The sequence below is a fragment of the Aedes aegypti genome, chromosome 1, assembly GCF_002204515.2.
Source record: "Aedes aegypti strain LVP_AGWG chromosome 1, AaegL5.0 Primary Assembly, whole genome shotgun sequence".
Taxonomy (NCBI): domain Eukaryota; kingdom Metazoa; phylum Arthropoda; class Insecta; order Diptera; family Culicidae; genus Aedes; species Aedes aegypti.
In genome coordinates this window covers 83,890,478-83,902,632 of record NC_035107.1, presented here as the reverse complement: position 1 = coordinate 83,902,632, position 12,155 = coordinate 83,890,478, and the positions used below count along the sequence as shown (strand labels likewise).

General features: G+C 43.1%; 1 protein-coding gene across 3 annotated transcripts in view; it reads left to right on the top strand.

The window, feature by feature from the left end:
- The window catches only part of LOC5564013 (clumping factor B), a 98,700-nt gene that overhangs the window by 59,436 nt on the left and 27,109 nt on the right, over positions 1-12,155 (top strand). For all 3 annotated transcript variants that reach the window (XR_002499738.1, XM_001648283.2, XM_021841426.1), the window contains exon 3: positions 11,689-11,793. Coding sequence is in view for 2 of the 3 variants with exons in the window: in XM_001648283.2 (XP_001648333.1) it covers positions 11,689-11,793 (105 nt within the window). In the remaining variant the exon portion in view is untranslated. The remainder of the gene's footprint in view (positions 1-11,688; positions 11,794-12,155) is intronic.

Sequence of the window (12,155 nt, the reverse complement as noted above, 5' to 3'; positions counted from 1 at the left end):
TTCCCACCATTGTTAATACTGACGAGGAGGGGGCACCTAGTCAAACGTCGCCACAGTGGACTGATTTGGGCCGATAATCGGACTTAAGTATTTTAAATTTAGTTTTACAGATTCTGCCATATAGTTTTCATGGCAGGATCACGAGTGCGTTGAAATCGCTTTCTCCTCACGTTTTTAAGACGGATCAAGAATTTTATATCATCGTCTTTAATGACGGATTCGAATTTTATTTCACATTTTGGTATTGCACTGCCTCTTGCTTCAACAATAGAATTCGTTATCGTTTCGAGAGTATTGTCAATATCAAGCTGTGTTTGCAAAGACATGTTAACATCAAGATTATTTTCATTGTATGTTTCATATGTTCTCCAGTCGGCTCGTAAATAATTGAAAGTGGAGCTGATAGGTTTAAGAAAAGCTTCATGGGATATTTGAAATGTAACAGGGACATGATCAGAATCAAAATCAGCGTGAGTATCCTGTCGGCTACAAAAGTGACTAGAGTTGGTTAAGACAAAATCAATCGTTGAAGGGTTTCTAGAAGAGGATAAACATGTAGGGCTATCAAGGTATTGAATTGAGAAATATTCTGGAGAGCACTCATCAAACAAAATTCTGCCGTTGGAATTACTTTGAGAATTATTCCATGACCGATGTTTGTCACCAATGACAAAAAATTTTTGGCTTATTGCGAGTCAATTTTCGCAAGTCAGTTTGGAGCAAATTTACTGCCTGCCCAGTGCATTGAAAAGGCAAAAAGGCAGCTACGAAATTATATTTACCAATCTGTGTTTCAACAGGAACATCCAAAGTATCAAAACCTTTAGTTTCAAATGACGAAAAAAAAATGATGTTTTATACGCCTATGAATGATGGTTGCAACTCCCGCACATGCTCCATCCAGTCGATCATTACGATAAGCAAAAAAGCTTGGATCTCTTTTGAGTTTGAATCCAGGTTTCAAATTAGTACAGTAATAGCTGCTATTGGTATGTTTTAAGATGTTAGAAATAATCTTATTCAGCGGTTTCCGAATAACTCCGATTACGAGTCCGATCCAGCCCACTGTGATCGCCATAGCTAGAGTGCCCCCCCGGAATTGAATCATCATCCTCGATTAGCCGTAAGTTCAACCAGCAAAGCTAAAGTTGGTTCACGTGCCCAGTAATAGCCAGTGGTGCGTGCGAGTGTTTGTGACGCTTGATCGAGCTGCTGCAATAGCTACGTATAGTGTAATAGTCGGCCAAGGGCAATCACGCACGAAGGGTGCACTACACTAAGGGGGGAAATTAATGACGACGGCAGCATCATTAGGCTACTGATGGAAGCTAGAGCGGTAGGGTCAAATTATGACGGATTTTGATTGATTGATCAGGTGGCTGAAAGAAATTTGACAAATTAGAAACACCTATTATAAACAACGAATTCATCGTGATTAATGATTTCCCAAAAGGCCACTAAATTAGTTACGCTTCCGTGAAGCTAGTTTGATGATTTTCCAACAAGGTCCAAATAAAACTTCACTAAATGATCTTAATTGAAAATCCATTTCAAGTACTTTGAATCTCGTTTATTACAATTTCGGTTTTCTTTTAATATGTCGGAGCATTTCTTGGCCTTGAGGTAACGTTCGTGGCTAGGCCCTGTTTAACGTGTCTAGGTTCGATTCCTGCATATTCTAGTTTTTTTTTTGGATTATAAGCGGTCCCGTTCGTCTGCCTGGTATGATCCTCAACACTCCCAAAAGTTTTGTAACTTGTGTACCTAATGGACGACCATCTATTTTCCGTTGAAATTCCCAATAAAGTTGTGATTTCATACGCAGATTACAAAGTTAGTTCAGATATTATGATAGGGGGCGTTCCTTAGCCAAGCGATTAGAGCCCGTGGCTATAAAGCAAATCCATGCTGAAGGTGTCTAGGATCGAATCTCGGTCGGTCCAGGATCTTTTCGTAATGGAAATTTCCTTGACTTCCTGGGCATAGAGTATCATCGTACCTGCCACACGATATACGAATGCGAAAATGGCAATTTTGGTAGAGTAAGCTTTCAGTTCATAACTGTGGAAGTGCTCATTGAACACTAAGCTGAGAAGCAGGCTTTGTCCCAGTGGGGACGTAATGCTAATAAAAAGAAGAAGATATTATGATAAATTAAAATGAAAAAATCTTCAATACTTTTTTCAAATGTTTGGTTCCATCTAGAAACATTTATGACTCATTGCACACCTGCTTTGCATCATAGTTTTTTTTATTCAATAAATTTAAATTTGCAGATTGAATTATTGATTCTTTTCGATTGCCAATAAACGAAGCAATTATTACAAACGATCCGATAAGCAAAGGCCGATAATTTAATAATCGCCTATCAATCACCGCTTCTTCTCATCATCTGCGATCGAACGAAATTGAAACGAAATAATAACCGATAACGATGCAACTTGACCGATCGAAACCGAAAGCCGTTTCAAAATTGATCCAATTTTCGCCTCCGCCAACCACCAACGATTCTGCTTGCTTATCTTGACCGGCTTTGCGTTGGTGGCGTCGGTTGTTCACTTTCATCACCGATTCACAAGCACCGAGTTGTGAGGCATTTAAACGAATACGTTTTCAGTGGAAAAGCCCAATTGCAATCGAATTCAATTTGATTTGAGAGCCTTCGAGCTGAGCTGTAGAATCGATCAAACTGGTTACTTACTGGTTTCTTGAAAGCTGGATATCATGAGTTATGAAATTCCAGAAGCCTATCAAAACAGGTGTTAGCAAAAGAAAATGATATGCTTTCATGTACTCACGACTTCTATGAAGTATTCAGATTAAATAAGTTGATACACGATAAAACAACTGTGATCTATTAAGTTTTGAATCCAGAGACTATCCAAGGTTATCCAAGTACTAATTAAAATACAGAATTACACGAATGACCAGTGATCTTTTTGAGATTGAAGAATACCCTAAAGATTTATGAAATGTGATGATGATAGCACATGTTTCGAGTTCAACAATTCTTTGTGGTTATCCAAAAACTATTATGAGTAAAAGTTTCGAAGAAACTAACGCGCGTTTAATCTTTCAGAAGATTATGATCATGGAAACCCATACATAATTCATCAGGTTTTGAGTTCAACAGATGATCAGGGAGCTATAAGGACTTTGTTCAGTACAGGACTTTGAATTAAAAACGTTACCAATAATCTCTTAAAGATAAGGTTTACAGTGATGTGGGCTCATAGGATAAGTTTTAACTATAACTCCGCACGCAGATTATCATTTAACTCGTTCGAGTAGACTCTCAGATAAATAAGCATATGGTGGTCTCTTGAAGATTAACAAGTAGGGATTATACCCAAACTCTATTGAGAACAGGACTTCAGATCTACAACCGTAACCAGTGATCTTTCGAAAGTTATTGAATTAATTTCATACTCAAGCAGTCTCAAACATCCATAAGTTATAAGGTTTTGATTCAATCAATTGCTTACGTTTATTGAAACTCTTTTGAGCACAAAATTTCTAATCTTTAAGCTTAATCAGTATTGTATATATACTTAACCAATCTCAAGCAAACATTAGTTCTGAGTAAAACAAATATGTAAAGTCTTCCAAGAACTTATCCCTATATTGGCCTTCAGATCTTCAAGCGCAACAATGTACCTTTACCTATTTAAAAATATTTAATAAGGTTTACATTTGAAAAGGCCGGTCTGGGACATGTGAGACTTTTAATGATATATGCTCCAGTGCTTTTTGGTTCTCTGGACTCCACTGCACTGCTCGTCATGCTCTTCGTGCGGACCGATTAAATGGCGAGGTCGGTCTTGCGAATCCAGTTGAATGGTGACTTCCAGTACGCAAGCGCCTTTACAGCCCAAAGCCGGTGATTCCTCTATACTACTCGCCATAGTTCCCGACAATGAAGCTAGTCTAATCCGGTGGAGAGCTCACCGACGGAGAAATATCTCCCGGAATCGGTAACTTTACGCGGTGGTCTTACTCCGTTGTTGGCCGGTACAGTGCCGAAGTCGGCCCATCGATTCCAGTTGGAGGATGGCTTCCGGCTCACTGGCGCTCCGATGACTCACGCCGGTAGATAGCTACGTACTACTCGGAATAGTCCCCAGTGGTGGATCTATTCTACTCCGATGAAGACTTCTCCGCCGGCGGAAGATCCTTCGAACTGATGCTATCCGGGCAGGTGCCGAGGTCGGTCCTGCGATTCCGGTGAAAGGATATTTCCGGTTTACGCCCCGACGACCATTTGCTGGTGCTAATTCGCGGTCTACTCAACTAGTCCTCGACGGCTGACCTTTTACCCTGACCGTTAACTCGATGCTGGTTGGTTAGGTGCCGAGGTCAGTTCTGCGATTCCGGTGGTTCGCAGGTGCCCCGACTACCCATCACCAATTAATTCTACGAGACGTTCGAACTACTCGACCTAGTCCCTGACGAAGGATCTAGCCTGCTCTGATCGCGGCTCGACGCCGTCTGGTCTTTTGCGTGTTGACACATTTTCTGCACGATAGTTTCGGGGTTCAGATCTCCCTCGCTGCTTCCAAGCATTTTGTTCCACACTTCCGCAAATGTTGAGCAGTCAAAAACTACGTGTTGTGGTGTCTCCTCGATATTTAGGCAATCTGGACAGTGTGACGACTCTGCGTGCTCGAATCTATGGAGACACTCTCTGAGACATCCATAACCTAATAGGAACTGTGTCAGGTAGAAGTTCACCTCTCCATGCTTCCTATTTATCCACGTTGACAGGTTTGGTATGACCCGGTGGATGCATCTTCCTTTTTCCGCGCAATCCCACTCATGCTGCTACGTCGCCATAGAACCGACTGTGACCATCCTCCTTACATTTCTGACATCTCTTCGTTGGTAGTGATGCAAATTAGGACCATACCGACTATAACACATACAGCATCTGACGATATCGCTCTATACGCACTCGCAACTCGCACTATGCCGAAACGCTCTGTTCAACTTTCCGTGGTTCTGTTTTGTTTTCAGTGCCTAGCCCCAAGCAGGAACTCCATACCTCAGTATTGATGACGAGACATTAGCTAGCAGACGCCTCGTACTGCTGCTTGGACCGCCTTAGTTTGGCTGTTAAAATTCAGTAGATCGTCGATCATTACTTCCAGGTGCTTCAATGCGCTTCGGTGCAATCACATACCTTCCGACGTTGACCTTCATCTGCTGAACCACCTTGAAGTTGCTGGTAAGTACCACCTCTGTTTTATGGTGAGTTATCTGCAGTTTGACTCCGCTCATTCAACCCTCAAATGCGTCAATTGTTTCCATCACCGACATCTCCACTTCTTCCAGCGTCTCGCCCATCACCGTTAGTGACACATTCTCCGCAAAACCAACAATCTTCACCTTCTTCAACAAGACTCCGACGTACATCCCGTTCTAAGGAGTTGGACTGAGAATGGAACCTTGTGGGACGCCCACTGTCACTTGCATTGACTTCTGCCCTTTATTTGTTTCGTATATCAAGATTCTGCTCTGAAAGTAGATCTTCAGGACCTTGCACAGATAGTCGGGAATCTGCATTTTGTGCAGCGCTCCGACGAAAGCCTCGTAACTGTCGCTGTTGAATGCGTTTTCTACATCTTACTTTCACGTCATTTGCGGAATCCAAACTTCATTTTCGACAGCCCGTCTCCCTCACTGAACACTTCATCCACCTGATTCTTTCCAAAAGTTTTCCGAGCGTATCCAGCAGGCAAATGGGCCTTAAAGACGCTGGAACTTTCAGTGGCTTCCCTGGCTTTGGCAGCAGCACCAGCTTTTAGATCTTCCCTATTCCTGGAAAGTTACCTTCGTCAAGACTTTTGTCCAATTCATTCCTAAACATGTCCGGATATGACAGGATGGCAGATTTCAGCACCTCGTTCAGTATTCCGTCTGGACCTGCGGCTTCTTTCGATTTTAGGCGTTCCACCGCTAGTCGTTAGACACTTGCCGTCCCTCGGCGATTGCTTCTGCGTCTTCACCGTACGGCGTTGGTGGCCACCCTAGTAGCACACATGTTATAATTGAGGCAGAATAACTCTTATATAACCAGATCTGGTCATATAAGAGTTATTCTTCCTCAATTATAACATGTGTGCTACTCGGGCAGGACGTTGGGTCGTGTTTCTGGAGGACACCTTTCACGAACATCTTCAGCTTGTCTAGGCACATCTCAGCTGGTGTCGAAGGGCCCTTGATATTTACCATAACAACTTTATATATATTATCCCATTGATTGGTGTCTGCATCTCGACACAGTTCCTTGTAGCAATTGGTTTTACTAAGCTTGATCTCCCGTTTGAGTGCGGTTTTAGCTTCTCTAAAAGCCGTCCTTCGCTCCCTTCTCTCCATTTCCGTCACTGCTCTCTGTGCCCGCCTTCTGGCTCCATACTGTGAGTTAGCTTGGCGGCGTCGATATCCTCTTTATTGCCATCTTGACAAAGTGCCTCAACGAATTGTTCTTTGTTAAAGGCTTTTGTCTATCACTTCCGCTCGCTAGTTATTCTTCCAATTGTTGCCGCAGCGTTACGTTGACCGATACGGTATCGAATCGCTTGATGGTCGCTATGTGTGCTCTCCTCACAAACTCTCCAGTTCATATTCACCGACAATGTAGGGCTGCAGTACGTAACGTGGATGGTGGATTCCCTTCTGTTTCTCTGAAATATGCTAACGGAGCCTTCATTGCACAATTGTACATCTAACATCGCCAAGGCTTCCTGCAGAATGTATCCTCCTGCGTTGATCACTCTGCTGCCCAACCTACAATCCAGGGATTGAAGTCTCCTGCAATGAGTATCGGCTTTCTTCCGATCAATTTATCAGTTAGCTGATCCACCTTGGAGGTGCATAACAGCTGCATACCAAGCATTGTCCTCTCTTTCGCCCGCTTATTTGATGTAACACCGATAGCAGCCTTAGCCGTCCTCAATGCATACTCCGCTGCGGCTCTCACCACTGCCGTATAATACTCTTTCCCCGCCGATGAGAGGGCCTTTCGGATTCCTACGATCATGTGCTTTATCTCCTTGTGGACGTTGTCCACGTAATTGTGGAGTTCAGCCGGAAGGCACTTCGCAACTACTTCCTTCGGCTTTTGTGGAACTACGTTCAACCCACTGCACCCTGTATTCTGTGGTTCTGCGTCTTCTGTTGTTACTGCCACAGCTGTTACTGTACTTACTCCTGTTGCAACTGTTGCGACTGGTTATTCTACTACTGTCTCCGTTGGACGTGACTTCAGTAATCCACTTCTTGCGAACGGATTCGTCACATTCACTACGTTGTCGTTGTTATCCCCAGTCATGCTATAGGGCCCCCTTCAAACCGCTAGCTCTACTCGCGTTAAGTAGTCGCCCTCGTGATCCCATGGTTGTCTATGCAAGCAGTGAGGCCATGCTATGGTTTACAAGGTTCCTTATGGAATACCATGTTCCGAGCCGGATCGGCGCTAATCAGGAATTTGCATCAGAGCCTACTTCCACCGACTAAGATGGCGAGTTTTTAACGTATTCTGAAGCCTGCCAAGGTTTTACCGGGACGGGGCAACCGTACCATTACCCTTACTCGCCGTTTCGAAGCGGTGTCATCCATTCTTACTAGGGTAGTGGAATGGTACGGCTGTCAGCTCTGTTGCGCCAAGTTACTATATAACGTATTCCGTGAATCAGTCCGAGTACGTATGCAGCCAGTGTACCATAATTAGGACCTCACTGGCATTGGTCTTTATGATGAAGAGCTAGTGCTTTGAAAGCGGCACGAGACGCTTGTGGTGAGCTGATTTTAGACTTTTTTTTGAACTACTCAACGGAGTCCAGTTTCAATTTCCCGCCACGTCTCCTAAGCACATTCCGCTTGGGCTGACTGGAGGCCTGAAATCTGGTTCCAGGGCCCGGTCGCCACTCGTAAGAAACACCAACTGAAACAAGTCCCAAGCTTCCACCGCGCTATAGTCTCAGCCTCTAGCTGCTCTGTTAGTTCGCTGTTGGAGCTTAATGCCGTCAAAAAATGCTGCTCATTACGACATTTCTCGGCGTCTCTGCGACAATTCATTTTGCCCAATTGGCGGTTGAAAATCTCGCCGGGGCTTTGGACAGCTTTCTGTGCGGCGACGCTTATCTCTCTTGGGCTGGCGTCATGGCAGATCCCTGTTGAACTTCTCCTGGACGCTTGTATCCATATCGTTGGTTGACCAGTTGGAGGTCGGTCCAGCGATTCCGGTTGAAGGATTCACTGGCGCCCTGGTTCTTCTGGTTCACGGGCGCCCCGACGACTCAAAACTGGTTTATAACTATCGATACTTTTCGGCCAAGTCTCCGATGCTGAAGCTAGCCTACTTCATGCTTCGATACTGGCTGGTAGAGTACCGAAGTCGGTCAAGCGATTCCGGTTGGAGGATGGCTTCCGGTTCACTGGCGCTCTGACGACTCAAGCCGTTGATACGCTACGTACTAATCTGGCGGTGGATCTATCCTACTCCGACGAAAATTTCCCCGACAGCGGAAGCTCTCCTGAACCGATGCTCTCTGGGCAGATGCCGAGGTCGGTCTTGCGATTCCGGTGATGACCATTTGCCGGTGCTATTTTGCGAATTACTCAGCTAGATGCCGGTGGTAAACTCAGTCTACTCTGAACCGACGTTGGTCGGCCAAGTACCAGGTTCAGCTCTGCAATTCCGGTTGGAAGATGATTTCTATTTTGCAGGTTGAACTCTTAACTTGACATATAACATTTACATGAGTCATAAGCCATCCGGAGGTCACTGGCTACGCTTGTAGATCTGAAGGTCTGTACTTCAAGAAGCTATGGAATAACCTTAAATAGCCGTTGAACTCAAAACTTCCTAGAACTTATCTTTATGAGCCATTTTGGGTATTATCATTGTTGACAGTGTTCTGGAAGCTCATCCGTAACGCTTGTATGATGACCTGTATTTCAAGTTGTTCTTGGATAACCTAAAACAGTCGTTATACTAAAATCTCCGTATGACACTAATAAGTGGAACCGAATGGGTATGATATGGGTTGATACCTCATTCGAAAGATATCTGTCCTTGATTTTAGTTCTGAAGGCCTGAATTAGCAGAATATAATATAAAATCATTGGTTACGCATGTAGATCTGAAGGCTTATACAAAGGGGGTGACAAATAACCTTAAACGACTCTTAATATGTCAATTAAATTTACATGAGCCGAAGAGGAAATAAATGTTGTTCATAAGCCTTCTGAAGGTCACTGATTACGCTCCATTTTTTATCCAAATTTATTCTCAAAACGGACCTATCAAAATTATTTGGACCGGTAATAAAAAGTGCAAAGAGCAAGCGCACCGGTTGTTGTACTTTTTTCGATCCATTTTGAACATGATCAACAAAAACAAATATTTTGATTTTGCTTGCTAAAAGTGGAGGAATTACTGTAGAAATTCACGTAGGAACCACCGCAGGAATTTGCAATTAACATATCGTGAAATTTACAAAGGAGTTCCTGTCAGAGTTTAATCATCCCGGAATTTCTGGCGAACTTAGGAATTCTTGGCGTTTAGCGTATTCAGCTCTGCGTAGTGGAACATCTGGCGGGACTTATCGAATAATTTCCGGAAGAGTTACGACCTAGGAGACGGATTTAAGGAACTCCTGGAAACGATGAAGAAGAAATTCTTGGAGGATCTGCTAGAGAAATTTATGGAGAAACTCCCAAGGGAATTCCTAGATAACTCCCGGGGGATTCTAAAAAAATCCTAGGAGCATTCTTCCCGGAACACCTGGAGGGATTCCTGGACGAACTCCGGTGAAACTACCAAATGGGTTATCGGAGCAACTTGCAGGGAAATTCCGGTAGTATTCCTGGGGGAACTTTTCGGTGGTTCCGGTGGAACTCCCAAGGAAATTCTGAAGGAACTTCAAAGGAGTACCGGGATGGGCTCCAAAGATATTCCCGGAAGAATTTCAATGCATTTGCGGCGAAGCTGCGAAGGAATTCCAGGCGGAGTCCTGAACGTAATCCCAAGAGGTATTGCTACAAGAATTCTTCTGAGTAATTCCTGGAGAAAATGCCCGGAGGAGTGCTTAGGGGAAATTTTCAGAGGAATCCCTGAAATTTCTGGATTAATTCCTGGAGGAAATCTTCGGAGGAGCTCTTGCGGGAAAATACCCGAGAATTTCTTGAAACAATCCTCAAAGGAAATATTTGATAAAATCCTTGAATAAAATGCTATGGGGAATCCACTAACTATTTCTAGGCCTTGGAGGAGATCTCCTGAGGAAGTTCCTGGTGCAAATCTCCAGAGAATAACCTGGAGGAAATCTCCGGATGAATCTTCTGTAAACATTTCCGAAAGAATTTTTGGAAATAATCCTCACAGAAATTTATTAATGTATTCCTGGACGAAATCCCTTGAGGAATTGCTATCAGAAAACCCACCTAAAGAATTCATGACGAAAATTCCCGAAGGAAGTCGCGGAAAAAATCCTGATGAATTCCTGGAAGAAATGCCTGGATAAATTATCCTTAAAAATCCCCTGAGGAATTCCTGTAGGACATCCAAGATGGAATTACTGGTGGATTCTTGGAGAGATTCCTGGTGGAAATCCTGTTAGACACATCGGAGAAACTTTGATGGAACTCCTATAAAAACAACTGGAGATTTCTGTAGGAGGACTTTGTTGAGGAATCTTCAGATATACTCCCGTAGAAATTCGTGGTGGAACCCATGTACTAATTCCTGCAGAAATTCGCAAAGGATTCCCTGGAAAAATAAGCTGAGGATTCCTGGAGGTGTCTCTGTATGAATTACTGGAGGATTTCCCGAATTACTTGAAGAGTAATAAATTGCTGAAAGAGTAATAAATATTGTTAAAAAAACAGCAGTGATGGGATATTGTTCCTGTTTTTACTTACTTCAAATGAATAGGAGCTAGAGACGGTGGATGTTTCAGTGAGAAGAATCCGAACTGGTAAACAAACACTTGTCAATCCAGTTTTGGATCTTGATTCAAATCCAAACAAAAATCGACAAGGCAATTATTCTGTTCCATAAACTAAACTAAAAACTGGTTTAAAGTTTAAAGTTTGAACATTATTTTTTACAATGGTCCAAAAATGTTGCATCAACCGATGATTTGGATTTTCTAAAACATTGTCAGACAAGTGCTTTGTTTAGTTTTTTTTATAAAAATACCCGAAATTTCATTCAATTGCGAGAGCGTAAATTTCATTCGCGTTACAGAATTTCAATAGTTTTAGTGGTTCTAAATATTTATGAACAACTCTTTTCATAAATATTCGTTAAAGGATATTCCAGTGCATGTACAAATATTTTCAACCTATATACAATTAAGGCCGCACGGGACGTCATTATAATCATCCTATCCATTTGAAGAAGCAGATCTCAAGTACCACTCCAAATATGGATATGAAAAATTTATCACTATATACTATATATGTGGTGCACAATCGATTAAATTTTCAGCTTCATCGGTTCACTAAAACTCGAGATTTGCTTCGGCAAAGTTTTGATAATAATTGTTAGAGTGAGACAAAAGATAGGGAAAATAACACGGTCTCCCGTGTCCCCTTAAATCGTTATAAAATCAAATCCAAATAACCGTCTCGTAGTTTCTTTCCAAAACACTGACCCACATTTTCCCCCATTTCTCATTCCAGGAGCTAGACGTCATCACGCTGGTCGACTCCGGAGATCAGAAGATCAATGAACGAAACAAAAGAACGATCGGCATCCTTCGGGAGCTGTTCCCAACGATCTCGCAGGTAAGTTTCCGTGGAATTATTCGGTTTCTCCCTCCGATGACTTCCGATTCAGTGACAACAATTTGAAATTGGCGAAGCATTTTGCTCGGCGTCTGCTCCCCTCTCGGCCATCACCACCACCGCACACACGATCATCACTCTTCTCGTTTGAATCTCTTCCTCTCCCTCTCTCTCTCGCTACCAATAATGGCAAAGACCCTGAAACCGAGTCCAAGATCCATTTTTCGCGTTGCAATTTGGTTGCAATTGTTTTTCCTGTACAAAATCTGGTGTTCTATTCGTGTGTCCATCTCGTCGCACCTCCCTTCGGCTACCGATCACCAGTGAGATCTTTCGGCGTTGTTCGCTGGTTAGTTTTCAGC